The sequence below is a fragment of the Phycodurus eques genome, chromosome 5 (assembly GCF_024500275.1).
Source record: "Phycodurus eques isolate BA_2022a chromosome 5, UOR_Pequ_1.1, whole genome shotgun sequence".
Lineage (NCBI taxonomy): Eukaryota > Metazoa > Chordata > Actinopteri > Syngnathiformes > Syngnathidae > Phycodurus > Phycodurus eques.
Genome location: NC_084529.1, coordinates 22,847,821 through 22,872,029, shown reverse-complemented (window position 1 = coordinate 22,872,029; position 24,209 = coordinate 22,847,821). Strand labels below are relative to the sequence as shown.

The window sequence follows — 24,209 nt, the reverse complement described above, 5'->3', positions numbered from 1 at the left end:
GTAAAGTGTCTGTCGAGCTGTACTTCATCTAACTTCTGGTGTATACCGTTAGCCCAGTAGCATAATTGTCAGTCATTTTTGAACATTTTTAGAAAATAAGATTAAACAAAGGCCAGTTGCCTTGATTCAACCTTTGCGGAATAATACCATGACTAAGAATGAACACAGACTTAAAGGAAACACTTTTTTAGCAAGCACATTGGTTTTTTTTTTGGTTTTGTTTTTTTCTTAAAGCTTCACTTTCATTGATAATTAATCCTTAATTTTTCACTGAATTGAAATGTGTTGAGGCCATGTGTGCAACACGGACTTTTATCAGACTTTTCTACCTTCAATGTACTGAAGTGCTGTGGCTCTGACCACTGTCACCACATTTACTTACCTATGACGCAGCATAAGGAGTGTTCAATGTTGTTCTCAAGTGCACTTCAGCATGGTCTCAGGAGGGGCTCAGGTTTGAACCCACAACCTTGATGTTTGGAGAAGCCCACTATGGTACCCAAGCCAAGCCGCTATGTAGGATGATGGTTTGAACTCCAAAGTTTTGTGCCACTGTAAATGCATTTTTAGCCCACTTCTAAACTGTATGACCTCAGGGGCATTCGCCTTTCGAGGGTCCCGTTCACTTCACTGCTTTGAGTATGAGCCTCACGCTTGACTGTGGAGCTGAACTACCGCTAATGTTGTTGCCAGTTTGTCTTTGGGCGGCGTTCCAGCTTGCAATTTAGGATTGAGTGAAAAGTATCACAAATACACCAAAATTACACATACTGAAAATAAGCAGAACTGCTTCTGAAAACACCTTAAAGCTTTTTTCCCATTAGTGGATGAATTTGACCAGTGAGTCGCACATTCCTGGGCGAAAACCTCTTATTGAATTAGAGAACTTGTTGGGATTGAACCTTTTTATAGTTCCGTGCACTCCTGATGCACTTTCCTCAGCCCAGGTAAACTTTGATTCAGTATGACACTATATACGTTTCTGTGTTTCCTTTTGCAAAAACCGTGAAGGGTATTGAAATAACTAAACTGGTTAATAAAGTGTTGTTGTTGTTTTTTTTTTTAAACTGAAATTCTACACTGTTTATATCAGATCCATTGTACTGGTGGATCACAGAAAATTCATAAAAACACTGTCACCGTCCAAATTGTTCTGGATGTAAACATACCTTTTGACATAAACAAGACTTCCCTCAAGTTTACAACCGGCACTGTCTGCCGTGATGTGCTCCTCACATCGGACGGAACACTTGTTATTACACCTTCTGAGTTTGACGCGTACTGCAGGGCTTCTGTAAACAAGCGGCGATAAGAAAAAGGCTGTTCTGTGTCTCTTTGAATGTGACCGCAGAGGGCAGGCCCAGAAACGCTTCACCTTGAGCTGATAAAAGTGATGAATTATCACTTTGTTTATGCTTCTGCTCAAACTGGCAGCACACTATCAAAGGAGAAGTGTATTTGCGCGTATTCTTAGTCTGAGTGAATTTATGACACTCTGACCCCAGGTTGCTCTTTTCATTGAAAATGCCACTGCATTTTGTTCCTCCAGTCTGGATTTACCCTGCTGACCTCCACCATCAACCACGACCCAACCACCCCCTAGCTCTCTGGGGGTTTTCTTTTACTCACAAAAAAACAACAACAAAATGGGAACATTCTTTTTAAAACTGACAATAATATCGATTATATCAGGTGTGGGCAAACTTTTGTGCCCAAGGGCCACATTTGATTTTTGAAATGGACAGATTAAAATAATTCATTCTCATGTTTTAATAGTTATTTACAAACTATTTATAATTAATAAACCCATTATTTAATCAAATAGGTAAAAATCTTTCTTTTCGTATTTTTTTATTTTACAATCATAATTTGAACAATTGTTTAATACAATAAATAAAAAGGAATTTCAACGTAAACATTTTATAAAGAAAACAATTTGCTGAATTCATGCAACAAATACTACAGGACTACTAATAATTTAAATGCTCAATGGGCTGTATTAAAGAATAAACATGGCTGCATGTACAGTAGCTATACATTGCCCAACCTTAGTTTAGGTCAGGGGTGTCCATACTTTTTTGTCCGATGGCCACATAAAGAAAAATCAAAGAATGCAAAAGCCACTTTCAAATTCTTCAACATTAATGTTAAACATGCTAAAACACGTTATTCACCTTAGCACTGTACACCAATACTTAGAAATTTCTCTGTAGAGCAAGTACACATGTTAAAATCCGCCCCAAAAAACATTTCCTGAATTCATAGGTGACAACGCTCCTCAAAAACTTCGAGGTCAGTACGATGATTATTCAAACCCATATGATGATCTGTATTTTACATTGTTCTATGCTTTTTCCAAATGTGATATAAACTGGTCGAATCGCCGACACATTTTTGGGACGCACCTTGTGCTGTTACTCTGACCCGCCATGGTGGCTTATATTTTGTGTCGCTCAAAACAGTCATTTCATGAATTTTAGCAACCACAATTGCCTCTAAACTGTGCTATATTAATTCCTTCCTGTGTATTTCAACTTATGGAGTGTTTGTTCATTCTCGACTCAGTTTCTTTTTCACTTTGCATGTTTGAGTGCCAAATTACAGAATCTTCACCTGATATATATTTGGGGCTCTAAATACAACCATTTTTAATCGTTTTTAGTATTTAGACTAACATTTTGATATCTTGGGGTTTTGTGGCTCGGAAAACAGAATCTGTAGTCTGTTTTCATATTGTCTCATACAAACGGCGCCTGCGTGTCTTTCTTAAGGGGAACACATTCTGGAAAATGTATTTTTTATAGTTTGTAAATCGATCTTCTTCAAGCTGTTGACATTTTAATGTCATCATGATGAGACCAATAAGCCACTTAGATTGAGCAAAAGTACCTCGCTATTGTGAGGCTTGAAACAGGATGTTCTCAGAGGGAAGTGGCCACTGAGCTTAAGTGGTCTCAGTGTCATCAGCAGGTTGCAACAGAGATGCAGAAAGACGAAGAGTCACTGAAAAGCATAGAACTGAACGTCTTTGGAAGTTAATTGGTGCATTCATGGATCAACCACCGGTTCTGAATTTTGCAATTCAGCTCCTTGTTAAGAGAACAGCCACTTATACAAAAAGGACTGAAACATTGAACTGTTGGACATGTCCTTTCCAAATTATAGAAAAAGATCAAATTAAGTTCACCTGTAAGGGTGTTTTAGGTTCATCCTAAAGTTTCAGCCGAAAGCTGAATAGCCCAGCATTTTTGTGAGTACTGTAGTGTCTTTTGATCCTTTCACAATTGTTTTAAATTTTTTGGAAAGAAAAGCCATTTGGCTTTTGTAGCACTGGCCTGGTTGAAATGATTGACGGGTGTGACGAAAAGGAGGTCTACAGATCAATTGTACTTCCCACTTCTTCATGAGGTTCCCACACTGTTGGTTTTACCTCCTGTGCTCTTCACCAAGCCTCAGTACTCCCGTTGCTCTGCGGATTCTACCAAGGCCGTGACGGGCACTTGCCAAAAGGTGATGTCTGGTGATGTCACGTTTCCCCTTTCGGCACGCTCTCATTACAGCCGCCGCAAAGGAAGTGCCAAACTTCCCATCTTTGTTTTATAACTGCACGTGTACATGTCTTGCTAATGCGTGTTTGCGTTTTGTTTTACTGGCAGATTTACATTGTGATTTACTAGCGACAGTAACGCCGACCTGGCCGCCCTGCCCTGCGTGCAGAGGGGGCTCAAGTACTCACACTCTGTACTTCAGTAGAAGTACAGACACTTAGTTGAAATTTTGATTCGACTTCTTCAGTTTCCTACTTTTACTCAAGTACAAAATATATATATATATTTGTTACTATCCAATATATACAATATCCATTTTTTCAAAGCTTGCCACAATGACAAAAAATAATTCAAGCCAAGACCTGGCTAACCTGTTTCCAAAGCTTTGCCAACATTGTGAACGGACTAACAAAAAATGCTATATAGTGAATGATATCAACTGAAAGAACAAACCATGTCATGAATGCCAAAAGCTTGTTTTTCGCCACAAATTATTATTGGAACCGACAAATAACAATTCTCTTAAATAAGGTGATGCATCGATGGCACTTGAACAGATTATGTATATGTATGGTAAAAACGGAGTACGTGTCGTGATATTTTGTAGAAAGTCACGATCATGAGAACAATTGACATAGTTCGTGGAGTGAATGACGAACGCTATGTTGGAAGAAGAAAAAAAAGTCACACTCAAGCTCCGCGGTGAGTCTGTGTCGCTCATGACACATTTCATAGTTTTCTTTGATCTGTAAATAAATTATTTTGACATCAAAAGCCCTTTGTCAGTCTTGTTTTTGTTGTTACAAAACAAAGTCACAGTACTGCTTGACATATTTCTTTTGACAAACGGCTTGTTTTCTATGCTTTTTGGTCAGGTGTGTTGAGTGAAACCAGCCCATTTTCTACTGCTGATTACTAAAGAGAGGAAAAAGCTAGGAACCATTTTTTTTCTGGTGAAAGAAGTCTACTCTTTCTTTTGGTAGGTTTGGTGTTAATGTCACACAATACAATATTCGGTGGGTCTTGAGAGAGCAATCACAATGCTTGAAAACAGCTGGCAGTATGGGGAAGTCTGCTTTGAAGACGGCTGCCAGTGAGTGAGTTGAAAATAAAATAAGTGTTTGATAAATGATACACATCTCAAAAATTCTGACAGGTTATGTAAAGATCTCAATAAGTCAATCAAGATCTTAGCCGCAGTTGACTTTACCGCGTTCTATTTTTGTCTTTTTTACGATGCATGGTCATCTGCGGAGGTTGAAAAAACAAGCATGTCTATTTTTAAAAAGTAAGGAGTTTAAAATACAGATTTTTGTTTTCAAATATAGGGACTAAAAGTTTAGTGTTTTGTTTTTTTTAAGACGGAAAACTAAATATTCAAGTAAAGTACAGATACCTGAAAAATCTATTAAGTACAGTTAAAAAGTATTTATATTTGGTTACTTCCTACCCCTGCCCGTGTGTCCCAGGTGATCGTGCAGTCTGGCCGCCAGCCCAGCGTGCTGCAGAAACTGTGTCAGCTGCCCTTCCAGTATTTCAGCCACCCGCACCTCATCCGCGTGCTCTTCCCCTCGCTCATCTGCGCGTGCTACAACAACGGCCCCAACAAGTTCATCCTGCAGCAGGAGATGAGCTGCGTGCTGCTCGCCACCTTCATTCAGGTAAAGCTGCGTCCCGCTCGCTCGCACGCCAAGGCAGAAAACTCGTTGCAAGTAACCTCGAGCGTCGTCAAGTAAAACATCCATAAACAATTGTAAGGAGAGGCTCTACGCCACCGCTGATTAACAGCCGCTTCACATGAGTTCTGGTCAATGTGAAACAGGCGTGCTCTTCATAAAGACGAATGGCTTCCTCGGCCAGTGGATTTAGGCTGCCACTGCTTCAACTCCCAGTAAACACCTTGTCTTCTTTATCTTCCTCTGACAACACTCGGGCCAAGCACCACTGTTTGCACACCGATTAGCCCGCCATTCACAAGGAGGCGAGCTATTGTCATTGCTTTCAAACGAAGTCACAATGCACGCCGTCTTATTGTTGCGTCCGGCCCCCGGCAGCATTCCTCAGGGGGAATCTACGATGGAATACGGCTACTCGTTATGCGAGCAAAATCATGGGACACCTGGCCAGTGCACGAACTAAAATACCTCTTTGCAGCTATAAAGGCCTGCCTCACACAGAGTGACGCGGCCGAAAGCAACTGAAGTGGACCATTGTGAAAAAAATGACCTTGCTGACTTACACACTCCCAACCGCACACCAGGCGATTGAGTGCCGCACATCTACCGACGCACTGCAAAGGACAAACTCCGACCTTGTTGGGTTTTGGGGCTCCGCATACAACACACATACACTGTGTACTTTTTTTATTGAAGCACAAAAACATGGTGCGGTTGTCAAGGAAGAAGTTGAGTTTGGCTGAGTTTGATTTCCCCCACCACCCTCCGTGCATGCCACTGACGACTGGTTAATTAACTGACGTGATATTCGTCCATATTAGCTTGACGTAACATAATGCCACTGAATAAATTAGATTGTTGTAATTTTAAGATAATGATAATGTTAACTTGAATTTTCCATAAATCCCTAGGATTGTGCTACGAGTGAGAAACGTGAAAGTAAAACAAAGCAAAGTGGTAAGTCCCTCACACGCAACGCTTTCGACTTCATGTTCCTCAATACACGGCGGTCCACGGTTTACGATGGAGTTCCTTTCCTACGGAACGCTAACCCAGTGTTGCAGTCATAATTACAGTTAATATCTCTATGAAAAACACTTCAAGGGCATACATATAAAACAATTAAGTGAAAAACGATAAGCACAACGGTGCCTTCTTGTACTTCGTATGTCGGTACCATCGTAAATCGAGGACCCCCGGGAGTGTTCTATAGTGAACAAGGTCTTTCACCCACTCAGGTTTTATCTTGTGAACACTCACACAATCCGGTATGTGTGTCTCTTCCATCTCCCACATGCAGCGCTCCAGCAGCTGGATTACTACGAGTTGCCCAACCGCTTCCCTCGAGATCAGTGGGATTCTGCGCTGCAGTTTTTCCTCAAAAAGCACGATGAGTGACCGATAGACACCTTTAAAAAAAATAAAAATAAAAAACAGTGTCTACTCTCCTGACCTGAGACTGATTTGACTAAATCCGTTCAGATGTTTAAAAAAAGTAATAAATTGTGGAAGCTTTATTCAACGTTGATGCACCTGCTGGGAAAGCAGACTGATGACAATGAAGAATTTGCACCAACATCTTGTTTGTATATTGCAGTTTAATTTATTACGTTTCCTATTTTGTACTCATTTTACGCCAGTTATGACATCCACTAATTTGCAATTGTGTTCAGAATGTTTTTCTAGCTGGCATATTTTCAGTTTTTTTACCAAGAAGACAAAACACTAATCGGTTTACTGTTAACGTACAGAATAAATATTTGTTAATATATGATGATAATTTGTCCAAATGTACATAATAAAAGTTGTTGGGTTTTTTTGCTTGAATTTTCTGTTTTGTTTGTTTCAATCACCAATAATATCAAATAGTGGTAAGTCTTGTCAGTAGCTTGTAGTTTAGTTTACATTACTGTAAATCATTTACGTTTAATTACAGTGGCAGATGATACCTTTTATTCCGAATTAAAAAGAAAATGTTTAAATTCAATCTGTAACATGTATTCCCTTGCCTCTTCATTTCTGCACTTTTGTTAGTTCAGACAAAATCTGAATTCCAATCGAAATTGCACATTTACATTGGCTTTCCACCATTTGATGCCCATAATGTCATGCACTTTAACCCTGTCCTTAAATTAGCATATGTGTTGCAGCGTTGTTCACATTGAGTTGATCTGAAAACGGGTGGGGCCTTCTGTGAGGCTCCGTTTCCTGGCACTGATAAAAAAAAAAAAAAAAAAGAATTAAATAAATCGTCCCAAACAAATTGTGAAGGTGTCGTGTGTCAGGGCCTGCTTGACCCGGGTGCTCCCTCTTGTCCGGCGGCTATTTGCCGTGCAGCATTCCTACTGGAAGGAAAATAAACGATGCGGATCCCCCACCTCCTCCACCCACACCCGTCCCTGTGTGTTGCGTTGCGTTGCGTTGCGTTGTGTTGTGGACCCTGTCAGTGGGCCCTTGGCAGGTGATGCCATGTGCAGATAAGACTGTCGTCTGTCTGGACTGTAGCCATTAAAAAAAAAAAAAAAAAAGGAGGGGAAAGGGGGGATGAAAAAAAACTTCAAGGAAACAAAAACGTTAACTGACAACGCAGAAATAAACTACATGCGCGAATTTACAAATATATATGGATATAATCACGCAATTAAAGGATAACATTTATTTTGGGATAACAATTGTTTTTTTTTTGTTATCCAACCGACGCTCGAAAACATTTTTTAACGTTTTTAACCAACAGATTTGTTTACTGGTTCCTTTAGCCCATTATCGCTATTACTATGATTTCGATGTTTCTGTTGATTGGACTTGTTTTTATTTTATTTTCTTGTATTGACTATAAAATGTGTGCGACTGCATTTTACACACGTGAAGCATGAGTCGTCTGTGGCAGGAAGGCTGCTTAAACATTTTTGAAATATGTGAGCCGAATAGACAAATTTGCATGGAAATAAATGAATTAGAACCATTGTTTTATTGGTAAGGTTGGCTATTTTGTTCGAATAATAAATAATAATAACTTATTTTTCTGCGCAAATTATAAAGCGATGCCATGCACATCCACACATGTATTCTGGCTTCCACAGAGACACTATGGTTCAAATCCCACAAGGCGTGTCCGCTCCCGTAGTGCCCTTGAGCCCCCCCCCCCCCCCCCCCCCCCAAAAAAACGAGTTTTTGAGTATCCACTCGAGTAAATCCATCAGCAGCAGCAGTAGCATCCTGTGGTTGTTCAGTTCTGGAGGAAGGACTCTGCGTCCCGTGACCGAGCTGCTCCTCACGTGTCCACCGGACTCGGTACCATGCTGTTCGGCGTGTCCGGAAGCTGAGACGACAGCGAGGTGACGTCACTGGCCGAAGAGTTCCCCAACGAGCCCGACTCGGAAAATGACATCTGAAGGACACACAAAAGAGGACAATTATATATTATAAAAAGTATATATGTGTGTGTGTATGTAATGCAGAAAATCATTGAAGTTGATCAATTGACTAATGGTAACAAATCTGATATAACTTGTCATATGTGTGAAAAAACATTCGAATAAATATCAATTTTATTTCGATTTTACACCAATTGTAGATAGGGTTATCATGTATGCATAACCACGTCAGCATTTAGTATATATAATATACATATAGAGAGGTTCGAATATTTACAACAAATTTGCATAATGATTAATTGTATCTGCATCTCCAGCCCTCCTAGTGTTTTTAATTATATGATTATCACAATAGCCTGCACCTTTTAATAATATCTAATATGACGTTGTGGTGATTGACAAAATGTCTATTTGCAGTAACTTTACAGCATCATACTGAGACCTGTTTGATAATATTTTAGTTATTGCCAAATGCAGGAGTGACACAATATTATAGAAACATGCTCAGTTTTAATTAAAGCTGTCGGAAATAGATGAATGTAACAATATCTTTGTTGTGGTTGGACTTTGCATTGATGTACAATTGCACTGCGCTGTTTCTAATTGTTTTTGTTATTGGCAAACTATTACAAGCTCATAATGCTTAGTATGTTATTACACTGTTCATTTGACAATGCTTTATTATTTTGGTTGTCGTTTGCAGCGCCGTACGGGTTTCTAATATTTAGGTCACAGGCATTGGTCAAAATATTAGAAACTGCTCTCGGCATGATGAAGTGCAGTTCATGTAAAATAATTCGAATAAGAAAAAAACTGGTTCATTATTAACTCTGTGAGCCATGTCAAACAAACCGCGGTGTCCTGCATATTGTATTGTGAAAGTGTACCTAATTAAGTGTCCCTCGCGTGCGCCTTCACGTCGGTTGCTTCTTACCAGTTGTTGGAATGCGGGCTGGTCCAGGTCACTTTGCAGGGCGAAGTCGCTGAGGCTCTTCCACGGTGGCTGGTAGGTTTGCACCTCCACGGAGTTCCCCTGCACGGTGCTGTCGTGGCGGATGGGACTGCCCGCCACCAGGGGCGTTCCTGTGAGGCCCTGCAGGTTCTGCACGCAACACAGATTCGCAGACATTTATGAAAAAAACCACAAATATACGCCTAATATTATAACAATGTCATAAACTGTATTTTGTTGACACTAGAATAAGTTAACAAATAACTACTATGTCAAATTCAAGGCCTGTTTAGTTCAAGTACCATCATGCGTTTTTGGGGGGAACCTTTCTGAGGATGTCTGTGCACTTAAAACATATTTTAATGAAATGCCCTTATGTGCCCATGAGGCATTCCAATGATGTGTATATTCCATAAATAAAATAAGATGCATGTAAAAAAATCATTTATCGATACCGCAGCGCAGAGGGAACGTGCAAGTGTTACAGCAGTACAGGCTAAAGCAACACACTCACAGTAGATTGCTAAAAAGAACAAAACTAAATATTCAATAATAGAATTATATAAATTGACGTGATTTTTATAGCAGCCTATTGTTTAATGAATTTCTTCAATTTTAAATATTTTTCTTCTGGCTGTGGTCTTTAAATGAACTTTAAAGACGGTAGGAATAATGAATTAAAGCGCAATGTGCAGTAATAGAACGTCTTGAATATTATATATTTTTTTGAACGAACGTGCGAAAGCTCACCGTTTTGTCGCAGTGTTGCTGCTGCTGCTGCAGCTGCTTCATCAGAATGGACCTCTTCTTGTCTTTGCAGCGTTTGTTCTGGAACCAGACCCGGATCACCCTGGGGCTCAGGCCGGTCATCTCCACCAGCTGCTCCTTCATCAGGGCGTCGGGCCTCGGGTTGGCGTTGTAGCACGTCCGCAACGTGTGGAGCTGCTTCTCGTTCAGCACCGTCCGGATCCGGGTGGTCTTCTCGGACTGCTTGTGGATGTGGTTCCGGTGATGTGGTGGGTGCCGAACGGAGACTGGGTCTGAAGGAACGAAAAATGACATTAACAAAATCAGCTCTAAAGCTTATTATTATATATTATATAATATAAAGATATTATATAAAGCTATCAACATTAAATGTATACTTTTTTTTCCTATCAAATTCGGTATTATAATTTTACAACCGTTGTACGTGTATGTGCAGATGCTGTTGCACCTTTAAAGATACCATTTGGCATTGAAAATGAAAATAAATACGATAATGATATCTAATAACGATAAAATACAGAAAAAAAAACGAATACTACTACTACTAATAATAATAATAATAATAATACCGGTGATGTGCAGGGGTCTGGTGTGAATGTTCCCGGGGCTTAGCGGGCTATCGGCGGCGGTCCTATCCAGCAGCAGGGCATGATCGGCCCGACACAGCAGCTCGTCGTCCCGCACCGAGAACTCGTCCCCGGGCAGGAGGTGTCGACTGCACACCGAGCATCGGAAGCACTCCATGTGATACACACTTTCTCGAGCTCTCATCACCAGGTCGCTGCTGCAGAAGCCCGTGTTGCATTGAGCACATTTTATGCCGAATAACCTAAAAACAAAAGTCAGTCACCTGTTAAAAAAAGTTTGGATGTATGTCGAAAGTAGCCCAAAAATGCATTCAGTTTGCAGGTGCGCAATTTACGCACATTTTCATTCGTGCGTTTGCCAGGTTTTTAGATGTGTAAAAACGGGGCTCCAGATATAAGAGAGAGAGAGAGAGAGCGGGGAAGGGGGGGGGGGTGAGGAAGAGGAGGAGGAAATATCATTTGACATTATTCCTACCTTACATAATCTCTTTTACAATAAGTCTTTCCGTCCCGGACAAAGCAAGTGCAGCTCTCGTCCAAATACTGGCTGCACTCTGCACACTTGAGGCAGGCTGCGTGCCACTCCAGGTCCGGGGACACCCTCATGATGTACTGGTCGTGTATCTGACTCCCGCAGCCCACGCACATTGCAATTCCTGGTTTCTCTGCACAGATGTGAATATATGAATGCAACACATGCACCGCGAAGGAGTTTTTTTGTTTTGTTTTGTTTTGTTTTTCTCAATCCACACAGCATCATCTCACTCTCCTCACTTATACAGAAGTCAACCAAATGATTTCAATGATTCATGTATAAAAGAAGGAAAAAAAATAGCTCCAAGTGCTGCATTACTCACTTTAGCCAGAACACATAAATTGTGACATTTATCTAGAGATTCTTAATTTGAGATGCAGCTTTTCAGGCGATTTTGCTATAAGAACAAGAACAATAAAATCAGTCAGCGTTAAATGTATGACACAAAAATAAAAAGTGAAGGTCTTACTTTTGGAATGATCCCCCATATCATCCAAGAAAGAGGCAGTGAGCAGGATATCCACCATGCGGGAGAACGAGAGGGAGCTAGGAGAGCGTCCCGTCCCCTGGCTGGATCCTTCAACTTGTGTTGGCTGCACCGAGAGGAGCGCGCAAAACAAAGCTCCCCCAATCTGTGACGTCTGCAGACCTTGGACCTCTGCGCGTCCACACACACAGAGAGAGGGTGCCACCATGCAAAGACCCTGTTTTTTTTTTTTTAAACCTTGTCTGACATGTTTGGGTAACTCGTTTTTTAAAAAATTTTTTTTTTTACTGTGATTCCGGAGCTGCCAGCATGTACATGTATGTTTTTTTTATTTTGGATGTTTCAATTTGTCTTAAAACGACCGTTCCCGGTATTCATTCTGTTAACTTTATTTCGATCCGATATATTTTCAGATTCAGATTTTATTTTTTTATGACCTTTTATCATTCTAAAGAAGTAAAAAAAAAAAAAAAAAAAAAAAACTGCATAGAACGTATACGTTTTAGTGTTTAGGACTCACACTATTGTAATTATATATATTTTGTAGAATTGTATTATACATGTATATAATAATTTAATTAAAAAAATAACAACAACAACCTGTGGTGTATTTTGTTTCTTAGTGCGTTTTACTCTCACTCTATAGAGCCCTCTACTGGATGGAAAATATAACCAATTTATTTCTGTAAAACATTAAAAAAGAGCAGATTTTTTGTGTGTCTTACTAATTATTTTGAAACTTGCATTAAAAAGATACAGTTGAAACCAGATGTTTGTATAAAAAGACACGTAAGCTGTTTCTCACTGTCTGACACATTTAACGGCACCAAATACTGTGTGTAAACTTCTGACTTTGAAGAAAGTCATGAAAAATTGTCTAATAAAATCATTCTGTCATTATTCTGGCATGTAGCAAATAGAAATAATTTTGGTAATCTTAATTGACCCAAAATAGGATGATTTCATGTCAGACAGTGAGAAAAAAGCGAATGTGTCTTTTCATATAATGTATATAAACATTAGGTTTCAACTGAAAATGTGCTGTGTATCATGTATTCTAAAGGTATAAGAATTTAAAGAAGGACTCTAGTGTTGTGCAGGTGTTCCCAATGTTGTGGCAGGTAAGTGGATAATATGATTAATAATATATATATTTTTCATTTTAATGTATGGAAATCATACCGAAATTAGTTTGAATAAATATACAAAAACAAAACATTTCGGTAGTTAAAAAAACAGGCCGTTTAATTTCAATATCATTTAATTACATACAGAACATCCATCCATCCATTTTCTGAGCCGCTTCTCCTCACTTGGGTCGCGGGACATACAGAACATATATTCACATTTTGCACACATTGTACAACATTATATTATCTATTACAGTAGCATAATTAGACTATATTTATGATTTACCATTAACCAACATGCGACATCTTGTTTTTTTTCCTTGTTTAGATAAGATTTTAATTTCTTTTAATCTCTCCTCAATGCTGCTCATTATTTTTTATTTGTACATTCTTCGTTCTACATATAGTGTATTAGTAACTGTATTATTAATGAGTCTATATATGTAAACATTTCTTCTGTCGGAAATTTCAATCAATCAATCTTTTCTCTCTGTCTCTCTCTCTCATCTCTGTATATATATATATATATATATATATATATACATATGTTCTGCATTGAAAGCACACGCTTTGATATTGACAAAAACGTAAACATCATCGTTTGAGAAATGAGCCAGTTAATTTCAATGTCCTTGCATTACATTTGATGGGAACGTCGCCCCTACCTAAATGGCTGCTTTATAGGCACGTCTGTGGCGTCCGCTCGTTCAATCCCGCGAGAAGTACACCGATTACGTCACCCGACCTTGGACCCACAGCCTTCTCTTCAGTGTGTGTGCAGCAGTGTGCGGAGGAGCATCCAGACCAGAGTCCACCATGAACAGAGTTTTTACCAAAACGAGTGTGACACGCTTGGTAAGAGCTCGACGCCTATCATCTCATGAACCGGATACCATATTATCGAACCGTTGTGGTTTTATTTGAGATACACCCGAAACGGGAGCTATCTCGTCTGTTTTCTTGCAGCAGCTGTCAGTCAGACAGGAGAATTTCGAAGTAAAAATTCGTCGTCCTAAATGCGTTTAATAGATGCTTAATAGGCTAAAGTGTGACATAACCTTCTAATGTTTGACTTATGACTCGACAGGGCGGTCTTGGACAATGCTAAACTGGGTTACCATAGCTAGCGCAGTGGTTATGAAACTTTTTGAACAGCCGAGTCAAAATCATTTCTCAATTATCTTGTCAACCTGGATATTTTGAACATGCCTTCTGGAATACGTCGCAAAATTACATATTATAAAGGTCACGTATAGGATACAGGTGCTTTTAATGTCACTATTGTGTAAACATGTGAGTGGACGCTCTGTTCTCGACTAGTAATGTCTAGCTGTGTCCAAATGAAAGCTGGCTGGCGTTATCTTGAAGGTTACTAAAGAACATTGTGCTGTTTCACAGTCTCACACACACCACTGAATTGATTGTTCATACGCGACACTATATTCAATTGTATGTTTAGTTTTTCCTGAAAATGTACATTACGTTTGCCACGTTTGATTACGTATGGCTTCAACAGGGCAGGTCACAATATTAGGTACATCCGCACAATACAAGAGCTGTGTCAAACTTTCCGCCTTTACAAAAATAAGAATAATGTTCAGTTTTAATATAACTTCAGGGTGGCCGTTGTATTGACATTTTGTCATGTCCGACAGGCTGGTGTCCTCCAAAGGTTTCAGAGCACTTTGGTGGTTGCAGAACACAACAATGACAAGCTGACGCCAATTACATTGAATGCCATCAGTGCTGCTAGTAAACTTGGCGGAGAAGTTTCATGTCTTGTCGCAGGAACAAACTGCACAAAGGTGTGAAAAACATCGGACTCATACACTGGCTTTAACATGTTTAAAACAAGAACGCCATAATACACTGATGACAGACTTCTGAAATGTTTGTCTCGACACTATGCTGTTTTTCCAGGTTGTGGAAGAAATCAGTAAAGTACAAGGTGTGAAGAAAGTTTTGGTGGCTCAGAGTGACTCTTACAAAGGAGCTCTCCCAGGTACAGAGACAAACATGTCGACAGTTGTCTGCTCGCGATGTCAGTCTTCTGACATTTACTCAGGGATGGTCTTGTTCTCTAGAGGAGCTGACGCCGCTCATCTTGGCCACACAAAAACAGTTCAACTTCACCCACATCTGTGCCGGCGCGTCTGCTTTTGGAAAGGTAACACTGAGACAAGAACAGAACCGGTACTGGATTGTGAACAGATGACAAAATTGATACAGATGACACACACAAAAATAGGATAGGATATATACGAGTTTTCCATTTTGCCATCCAATAAATGCAGATGACACACAAGAAAACTGTCTGAACTTGAAGGAGAAATACTATTCATTTTTTTCACAATTTAGAACAGTTTCCAGGTGTCTTAATGACATGTTTGTGACATGCTTTTATCAAAATACCCCAAGGATCTAGAATGATAGCACAATGCACACAATCTATTTCTTGTCTTGTTGAAACTAGCCCATTTGAGAGGGTCGCCCTGTCTAATGCAAGTGAGCAACTGTATACCCCGCCCCCTGTACTGGTGGGCCAAGGGCGAGTCCTACTAAGTCTCCACACCCCTTTTCACACGGTTTTTGTGATATAAAAAAATGAGAGCAAGAATTGACCTTTTTACTAATTGTTTTTGACAGGGGAAGTAAAACCAAACAACTAGGATAATGTGGTTGCACAAGTGCGCACAGCCTCTTGTAACTGGGGATGTGGCTCAGAATTCAAACTCCTGTGAAAATGGGAGTTAGCGCAGACCTGCCACCCTTTAAAGTGCCTCTGATTAAGCCCCCCAAAAGTTCAACTCTTGTAGTAGACATTTGCTGAAATTCTTTTAGTCACATCGTACAAGATTGGCCATAGTTCTCAGAGAGCTTCCTCAGCAACAGAGGTATGTCATTGTTCCATGGTCAGGAGAAGGGTGTGCAGAATTTTTATAGTCACTGTATCAGAAGCTGAGACTGTTGTATAGCTCTAATCTGCATCCAGCAAAATTCAATGCAGCTCTGCTTACTATTTGACTGTGTTATGATAGCATCTCCGGACCTTCGCCCACCTTTGTTGCCAAGTCATGAACAAAGAAACTCTGTTTGAGGGGTGGTTAATATGGAAATTAGCATGCTTGCAGACACATTTTTAGAAATGTCCAGATAACAAAACATTTATTTGGTTGTTTGATTTCACACATGATGGGTGGGTTGGCATTCCAGAGACCAGAATACAAGTGCACCAGCAATTCAGAAGTCACCTTTCCATTTACAAATAAAGTTTGATTGGTTTAGAGGTTGTACGTATCTTTTCTCTCCTTTTGAATCAGCAAATCTGAACCTTTGTGAGCTGTGCACATTTTCCTCAAATCTTTTTGTTGTGCAGAACTTGCTGCCAAGAGTGGCTGCCAAGTTGGATGTGGCTCCAATCTCGGATATTATTGAGATCAAGTCTCCGGATACGTTTGTCAGAGCCATCTACGCCGGTAAGTCATTCATATTTTGACAAAAACCTGATTTCCTAACACCCCAATTCAAAATGTAGTTTTGACTTGTATTACTATTACTGACAAAGGGTGTGTGCGTGTGTAAAATGTACTTAGGCAATGCACTTAGCACAGTCAAGTGTAATGAGCCTGTGAAGGTGTTGACCGTAAGAGGGACGTCCTTTGAGGCGGTTCCCACAGAGGGAGGAAATGCTGCAACAGAAACGGGTAAATAACACCTGACAATGGTAGTAAAAGCACAACATTTTTATCTTTGCAAACAGCTTTTGTATTGGATTTCACTAGTGTGCTTATGTTGTGGCCATGTGTTGTACTGTATATCGTTTATTGTTTGTGTGGTTTCCATATGACCTGCAGTGGCTGCTGATTCGGCCGTGGGAGTTTCTGAGTGGCTGGAACAGAATCTGACCAAGAGTGACCGTCCAGAGTTAACCAGTGCAAAGGTTGTCGTGTCAGGAGGTGGGACAAGGTTTTTGTGACAGGAGTTTCAAGATGCTGTATTGTCACTGTCATTTTAAATGTGGATAAAAACTCATTTATTTCCATCTTTCATTAAGTTGATTTAATCTGATTCACTGATTCATTTTCATGTGTGTTTCCAGGAAGAGGCTTGAAGAGTGGCGAAAACTTTAAATTACTCTATGATCTTGCAGACAAAATGAACGCAGCAGGTCAGACGTTGTTCAAACAGAAACATAATTCAATGTCGTTATTTTTAAAACGGTTAAACATACGTACAATGTTATTTTAGTTGGCGCTTCTAGAGCTGCAGTGGATGCTGGGTATGTTCCTAATGATATGCAAGTCGGACAAACGGGCAAGATTGTAGCACCGGTAAGTTCCTCCTACATAGATATGGGCAGATATTAAATTACCTTTACACATTACAGTGGAACTTCTGAATTAAATAGCCATGAGGTTGTACAGTGAACAAATATGCCTTTAAAATTACACAAAACCTCTGAGATTGAAATATATCTTATAAGAGCTCAGTTTAGCAACAATCAAAGGATTAACTCTTCGTGTATTGCTTTTTTTGTTTGTCTTTTTTTGCATCAGTGCTGATACTGTACATCTGTACTCGGGCTTGAATAAATGCTCCGATACTACGACACTGATACCACTTTACCAGCCTGATGTATACATTCCGGGCAGGTAGAGTAGGCTCTGTGTGGAGATACTTTAAGATAACCGGTCGGATAATTTTGTATTCATTATTTGGTAAAAAAATGGTTTCAATGTCCAAACCAACTAGAGGCGGACCAGTGTCCCAGAAGAAATTCTGTTCATCTTCAACCTTGGAGCTTCCACTGTACTTCCAAGTCGTTATCATCGTCCCTGTCCTTTCTTTAAAGGTTAATTATCTATTAGACAGTTCAGTCAGGTTCTCTGGTGATGATTATTCACACATTAAGTGCAGCTAATGGCACAGTTAAGTGTTCTTAAGGGGTCAGTTCATCCATTACCGTTTAGAATAGTGATGCCTGGTCCAGTTCTTAGACCAGACTGACCTAATTAGGTTTTTCAACTGTAAAAACTAGCTGATTTAAATTAAACTTAGTGTGATAAAACAATTGAATAAAATACATTCTTGTACACTTTAACATAGAGGTCCTCCAAGCATGGGCCTTAGCCCGAGCTGATGTGTTGACAGGCGAGCCTCTGTCATACGCCGCTTCTGACGTGCCACACTTCCTTTTTACGAGCATGTTCCTGTTCATGTCCACAGGAGCTGTACATCGCTGTGGGCATCTCTGGAGCTATTCAACACTTGGCTGGAATGAAAGATAGCAAGGTAAATCTCCTAAACCAACTGTTAAATGAAATTATTGATGTACTCCTTAAAGACTAGAGAGGGTTCATTGTGTTTGAATGCTTTTAGACTATTGTGGCCATCAACAAGGACCCAGAGGCTCCCATTTTCCAGGTGTCAGACTACGGCTTGGTTGCTGATCTCTTTAAGGTGAGTGAGCTGTTCTGTCTTCAGGATGTGAAATAGTTGCAATCCTGTGTACAGGAACTAAAAAAGCAACACAAAATAAGCTATGAACAATTCTGACAAAACCATGAATAAATTAAGGTCCTGTATCGAAAACTGCACCTTTACAAAAATGAGAGTGGTTAGTTTTGTGTGACATTTGTTTTCCAATCCAAATTACAACCATATTTGTTCAGTGTAAAAGTGTTCCACAGCTCTTGTTGTCTTAGCTCTCATGGGACGGTGCACGTGAAGTGTGCCGGTGTCTTGTCAAACTCCCGGTGGACATGATTAGTAATAATTGTGAGTGGCAGTGGACTTGTGACCTCCGGCTTGAGATCAGCTTACCGGTGATCAGATAGCTGATTAAAATGGATGGCCCCTCTGCTCGTTTCCCCCCCCAAAATGACAATTGATACTCGTGATGAACTCTGTCGTGTCCTGAAGTCGCTGAGGAACAGTTTGGGTGCTTTTATATCACTGAGGCTAACAAGGCCTGTCTTGTTTAAGGTAGCCTGTTATCACTGTGTGTTTCTTGGGTATGCTTCTTCACTGTGGCAAATGTTGCTGAGCTCTTAATCTTTGTGGAAAATTCTGCCCAATTTAGTTGGAAAACTTGGACATACACATATATCAGATTAGACAACCCTTGTTCCTTCAATTTCTACAAATATGAATAATATAATGAACACGACAAAATGTAGCTGATTCCATAATACTTTGTCCTATTTGACAAGCTTCATCTTAATCGTATTCCGAGTGATTTTGGTTACAATCAAGAAAACCATAGAAAATGGCAGGCATGAAGATGTCAGCTCTTAAATTAAAGTCTTTTGACAGCTATTTATGTTGTCATCGTTATATTTGTTCAAACAATTGTAGCTTCAGTTGTACCAGGGCATTGGAATGAATAATAGACTGACAAAGGGTGGTCTAATAAAAATGTCATTAGTGTAATAAACCACAAAATATAATATTGAATTTAAAAAGTCAAATCTGACCTGTTGCTGTCCCCCAGGCTGTTCCTGAGATGACTGAAGCCCTGAGCAAGTGAGGCGAAAGCAAGCGTCAAAGCTTTCATGTGCCAGCTGCAGCCTTCACCGAGAACGAGTACAGGATGCAACAGACCTGCTGTGAATGTCATTAGATCAATAACATGTTTTATATATACACGTTTTAAATGTCAACAATTGAAGCACAAGTTTGATTGAACATATTTTGTGCTTCTAGTATTGACGAGCTGCAATTCCACTTAACTGGTGGTGTCTGGGAAATCTTCCTGCTAAGATGTAACAGTTGTAATTTTGAGATTCAACGCATTAAAAGTGACAACTGATGACTCACTTGTGTATTCTTTTTCTCTTTATTGGTCGCTCTCTGTAGTGTCAGCCCTCCATAATGACCGAGATAGAAAACGTCTGTTGCCAGTACTATAAAGTTGGTGTGCAATATTTTAGAAGCTTCATGCTATAATCAATTGGTAGTAGACGCACATTCTTGTTTACAAATATTTACACAGATTAACAACCTTTAAAAGTCAATAATACAATAATATACACCTTGATGTAAATTCCAGTACTGAAGAAGCTGAACTTGATTAGATTGAAAAAGTCTTTTTTTTTTTTTTTTAAACTCCGTTCATAGAATTTAGATTACAAACATTGCTAAAATAGAAAGACAAAGATTAAAAATGACAAACACTGATTCCACTGTACCCTGCAGTTATTCCATCAAACTGCTTTTACGATGTTTTATTAAAAGGGCAGATGTGCTTGCAGAGGTTCTAAGTTCATGCAGCATTAGGAATGCTTCCTGTTGCTGGTCAAGTTTTGTCAAATTATCAAAGTGTCTTAGTGAGAGTCATTTCCTGATAGGTGGTCCTCTAGCAGGTTCATGGGCACAAAAGTGTACAAATGAAGCCCGTTGACGTGCTTGCTCCTGTTCTTCACCGCCACCTCTCCACCATGTTGTGTCCGTGACAGATGATGGACAGGAGCACCTATTTAGGTTCCTGCTCTCATCCACCATATTGAGTCCCAGACAGATGATAGACTGGTGGATCAATTGAGGTTTCTGTTTCTGCTCCCCTCCACCATGTAATGTCCAAGACAGGCGCTGAAATGGAGCAGCTATTGAAGTTCTGCTCTCTACCACCACCTTATGTCTGAGAAAGATGGGAACATCAATTTACCTTCCTGTTCCTGCTCTGTGCCACTCTCTGTCTCAGACAGATGATGGATTCAAGCATCTATTGAGGTTCCTCTTCCTGCTTTCATCCACAATTTTAATTCCCACACACATAATGAACTAGAGCATCTCTGGAGGTTCCTGTTCCTGGTCTCTTTCACTGCTTTATGTGTCATACAGATGATGGATTCAAATATCTTTTGAGGTTCCTGTTCCTATTCTCATCCACCATTTTATGTCTCAGACAGAGGGTGGTTTGGAGCATCAAGTGAGGTTCCTGTTCCGGCTCTTTTCCACCATGTTATGTCCCAGGTGGGTGATTGGCTGGAGCATCTATGAAGATTCCTGTTCCTGCTAAATTTTATCACCTTATATCTCAGACTGATGATGGATTTGAGAATCTATCAAGGTTCCTTTTTTTGTCCACTATCTTATGTCTCTGACAGATGGTGGTTTGGCGCATCAAGGCAGGTTCCTGTTCCTGCACTCCGCCACAGCCTTATGTCCCAGACAGATGATGGATCGGAGCGTCGACCGGCTCCATCATCCGGTACTTCTCCTCCAGGAAAGCTTCAGTGCCCTGCAGTTGGATGAGGGGTTTGCTGTGCGACCTGAGCCGGGTCTCCTGGTTCCTCTTGTTGTAGATGTTCATCCTGTTTTCCAGCTCGGAGCTGTTTTTAGTGGAACCGGTCGGGCTGGGCGGTTTGAGGTTGACGGGGTCCAGGCCCTTCTGGGTGAGACAGGAGTCCTCGGACAAAGAGGAGAGCAGCTCCTGCACCACGGCGCTGGGACTCCCCCTGGGCTGAGTCCCCAGGGCCAGGGGGCTGCTGTAGGGGGGCGGGTAGCAGTGTTGGTCGCTGTAGTCCGTGGACGTAGACGCCTCGCGCACAGTGGAGCTGTAGTCGGCGGCCGACCCCAGCGTGCGGCTGCTGATGCGTGACGCCGTGGTGGCCGAGGCTTCGCTGGCCGAGCTGTTGGCGCGCTGCAGGCCAGACACGCCGTCCGCGCTCACCAGAGACGGGGGGAGCTGGCTGGGGTTGTCGGGCAGGTGGACGTCGATGGCCGCCGTGGTGATGACGCGCGCGGCGGGGTCCGGGATGCCCATGTCTACAAGAGACAGCACACGGACTGATACAGATACCGGGATGGTGGAGTGAAAGGGATGTCGTTGATGCTCACCGCTGCTTGGCTCGCTGTAGTACTGACTGATGTAGTTGTTCATGTCGTCCTGGCCGTGGTGATCTGAAGACAGAGGAAGATACAGTAACATCACAACGTTTGGTCAATTTGGAATTCATTCACAATGGTTGTAGATAAAATGAGACGATACAACCATTTAAAAAAAAAAATCTTGTTATAGTTAATACAGAGCATTAATTGAATATAAATCTTTTTAATAATCCTTCTAGTGTTTTTTTAGAATCTTTCCTTTGTTGGTCTTGTAGGTGTGATTAGCATGTAGCCATTTTTTATTGGCAGATATGATTCAGCCATGTGAGCGCTGCCTAGCAACAAGTGACCACACAAATGTGATTGGGAAAAAGGATTGGAGAATACCATTCATCTACTTTGCTGTTGTCAGATAGACAAGATGAAACATATGATAAATCACAAATGATTGATTTATAACATTGTTGAGAGCGATAAGAAACTGGTTAAAATTGGTAAATGACATAAAATACGCACATTAGACATTTAGAATGTACTCAAGTAGTACACCACTTTCTACATTTTTTATTTATTTTTCCCCCATGTCGCTTATCCTCACTATGGTCACGGGCGTGCTGGAGCCCATCCCAGCTGAATCTGGCCGAGAGGCGGGGTACACCCTAAACTGGTCGCCAGCCAATCGCAGGGCACATAGAAACAAACAAACATTTGCACTCACATTCACACCTATGGGCAATTTAGAGTCTTCGATTAACCTACCATCCATGTTTTTGGGATGTGGGAGGAAACCAGAGTGCCCGGAGCAAACCCACACAGGCACGGGGAGAACATGTAAACTCCATACAAGCGGGGCTGGGATTTGAACCCCGGTCCTCAGAACTGTGAGGCAGCTGTGCTAACCAGTAGGTCACCGTACCGCCGCCATATTATAATACAAATTATAAATAAAAATAAACTATGTGCTTCGATGTTTGTCTCATATTTTGCAAGCATATTTTGCATGAATGTCTTGAGGAGCTTCTCATAACGCTAAATTGTCTTAAGTGTATCATGTCATACGTGACAGGGGTCATGTCCATATGATCAATCACATACGAGTGCATAAGGAGCAGGCGTAGTAGAGCAGAAGCATGTATCACAGATGTATTGCTATGATTTATAGCTTTGATAAAGCCCCGACATGAGCTGCATCCACAGCACTGTGTTGCCTTAAGTTGTCCTAAGTTATGACCTGTCACTGCTGGGAAGCTTTACGGTCCATCTTGTTGTGCCACTAGAATTTTGATGTGGACTTCAGATGTGTTAGAGGAAAGCAACAATGTGTGTCTGTGTGTGATGACAACCCGTCATAAAAGGTCCAAATTAGAAGTGCCTATTAATGTGTTTTGCTGCTTACTGCTAGTATTTGCTAGGCTTTTAGTAACCATTAAGGCTCTCAAAGTCCTAAAGCATTATAACACCGCCACATTGACGCTATTTGTTAGCCCGTCTATGGTGTTTCCCTTTTTTGCTTTAGCATTAAGATAGTGGAATTAAACACCAAATTATGTTGTGATTTTAAATACACAATGTGTAATGGTCTTTGTTTTATGTTTAGTTTGATAGTATACTCCAACTGGGACTAGCAATAAACTTTTTTGAAGAATTGTTCACTATTTGCCCAACTGCTGCTATATAGCACTGGTATCTTACATCTTCATATAGCACTTGTATCTTAAAATTTCGCACGCAAGTCAAAGCAAAACAAATCGACTGAACGACGGCGCATATGTCGAAAAACTCGTAAGTCGGGTCACTCGTATCCCAAGGCACCACTGCGTATCAAAAGTACAAATGTTAGATGTTACAGTTTGTTTAGTATTTTCTTGGCTTGGACTGATTCTTCTCCCCATTGATTTAAACAAAGGTAACGTCTACATTACGTACTCCATTTGCTACTGTGAGCAATTATTTTACATATTTAATGATGGCCACACCTCTAATGTAGCGTATTTAGATGGTATATGCTTTCACTATAGTTTACATTTACAGCGGGTGTTTTTTGAATGTGTTTATTTTTGTTGTTTGTGCAGGAGCAGGTGTTTATACATCCCCAATCGGTGTATTTTGATGACGTCAAGCTGGCAATGACGGGGGATATCCATCCGATCTGTGATCTAAAGCTAGTCTAAGTGTGCTCCTATTGAGTTTGTTTTAATAGAGGTTAACTTCTTATTACACTTGTATGTCATTATCGAATTTAAAAAAAAAAAAAAAAAAAAAAAAAAAAAAAAGAGTTGTGAGCCTCTTACAGTGTATGTGACAGTTAAGAATGTTGAAA

The 24,209-nt window shown here is 40.5% G+C and overlaps 4 protein-coding genes across 12 annotated transcripts in view; 2 read left to right on the top strand and 2 right to left on the bottom strand.

The window, feature by feature from the left end:
- The window catches only part of scaper (S-phase cyclin A-associated protein in the ER), a 69,113-nt gene extending 61,231 nt beyond the window's left edge, over nt 1–7,882 (top strand). For 4 of the 6 annotated variants that reach the window (XM_061678132.1, XM_061678130.1, XM_061678129.1 and 1 more), the window contains exons 29-31: nt 5,018–5,209; nt 6,136–6,181; nt 6,525–7,882. In XM_061678132.1, the coding sequence (XP_061534116.1) occupies nt 5,018–5,209; nt 6,136–6,181; nt 6,525–6,622 (336 nt within the window). In that variant the 3' untranslated portion in view covers nt 6,623–7,882. The remainder of the gene's footprint in view (nt 1–5,017; nt 5,210–6,135; nt 6,182–6,524) is intronic. The other 2 variants (XM_061678134.1, XM_061678133.1) reach the window with 1 other exon arrangement.
- Nucleotides 7,883–8,385: 503 nt separating this feature from the next.
- isl2a (ISL LIM homeobox 2a) lies at nt 8,386–12,013 on the bottom strand. 3 transcript variants are annotated; one of them, XM_061678138.1, is made up of 7 exons: nt 11,910–11,997; nt 11,763–11,837; nt 11,381–11,570; nt 10,888–11,147; nt 10,301–10,590; nt 9,533–9,700; nt 8,386–8,612 (listed from the first exon to the last, which is right to left on the bottom strand). In XM_061678138.1, the coding sequence occupies exons 3-7, from the start codon at nt 11,551–11,553 to the stop codon at nt 8,496–8,498; spliced, it is 1,008 nt and encodes a 335-aa protein (XP_061534122.1). In that variant the 5' UTR covers nt 11,554–11,570; nt 11,763–11,837; nt 11,910–11,997; the 3' UTR covers nt 8,386–8,495. The 3 variants fall into 3 exon arrangements, with proteins under 3 accessions (XP_061534122.1, XP_061534120.1, XP_061534121.1); XM_061678136.1 differs by lacking the exon at nt 11,763–11,837 and having other exon boundaries at nt 11,910–12,013; XM_061678137.1 differs by having other exon boundaries at nt 11,381–11,837.
- Nucleotides 12,014–13,805: 1,792 nt separating this feature from the next.
- etfa (electron transfer flavoprotein subunit alpha) lies at nt 13,806–19,871 on the top strand. The gene is made up of 12 exons (XM_061678139.1): nt 13,806–13,912; nt 14,713–14,862; nt 14,978–15,059; nt 15,142–15,224; nt 16,434–16,533; nt 16,651–16,761; nt 16,912–17,013; nt 17,157–17,225; nt 17,306–17,388; nt 18,284–18,349; nt 18,437–18,517; nt 19,551–19,871. Exons 1-12 carry the CDS (start codon nt 13,874–13,876, stop codon nt 19,584–19,586), a joined length of 1,002 nt encoding a protein of 333 aa, XP_061534123.1. The 5' UTR covers nt 13,806–13,873; the 3' UTR covers nt 19,587–19,871.
- A 26-nt stretch (nt 19,872–19,897) lies between these two features.
- The window catches only part of tmem266 (transmembrane protein 266), a 31,367-nt gene continuing 27,055 nt past the window's right edge, over nt 19,898–24,209 (bottom strand). Inside the window, exons 10-11 of one of the 2 annotated variants that reach the window (XM_061678128.1) lie at nt 21,899–21,961; nt 19,898–21,826 (exon numbers count right to left, since the gene is read on the bottom strand). In XM_061678128.1, coding sequence (XP_061534112.1) covers nt 21,219–21,826; nt 21,899–21,961 — 671 coding nt within the window. In that variant the 3' untranslated portion in view covers nt 19,898–21,218. Of the gene's footprint in view, nt 21,962–24,209 lie in introns of both variants that reach the window. The other variant, XM_061678127.1, reaches the window with a different exon arrangement.

Bases quoted from the DNA above. Each gene is read 5' to 3' on its own strand.
- isl2a (XM_061678136.1), bottom strand. From the start codon at position 11,967: ATGGTGGATATCCTGCTCACTGCCTCTTTCTTGGATGATATGGGGGAT. The intron at 11,571-11,909 runs GTAAGACCTTCA...ACATCTGTGCAG, and splicing joins TATGGGGGATCATTCCAAAA to AGAAACCAGGAATTGCAATG. The intron at 10,591-10,887 runs GTATTATTATTA...TCGTTCCTTCAG, and splicing joins CAGACCCCTGCACATCACCG to ACCCAGTCTCCGTTCGGCAC.
- etfa (XM_061678139.1), top strand. From the start codon at position 13,874: ATGAACAGAGTTTTTACCAAAACGAGTGTGACACGCTTG. The intron at 13,913-14,712 runs GTAAGAGCTCGA...CATGTCCGACAG, and splicing joins AAACGAGTGTGACACGCTTG to GCTGGTGTCCTCCAAAGGTT. The intron at 17,226-17,305 runs GTCAGACGTTGT...ATGTTATTTTAG, and splicing joins AGACAAAATGAACGCAGCAG to TTGGCGCTTCTAGAGCTGCA.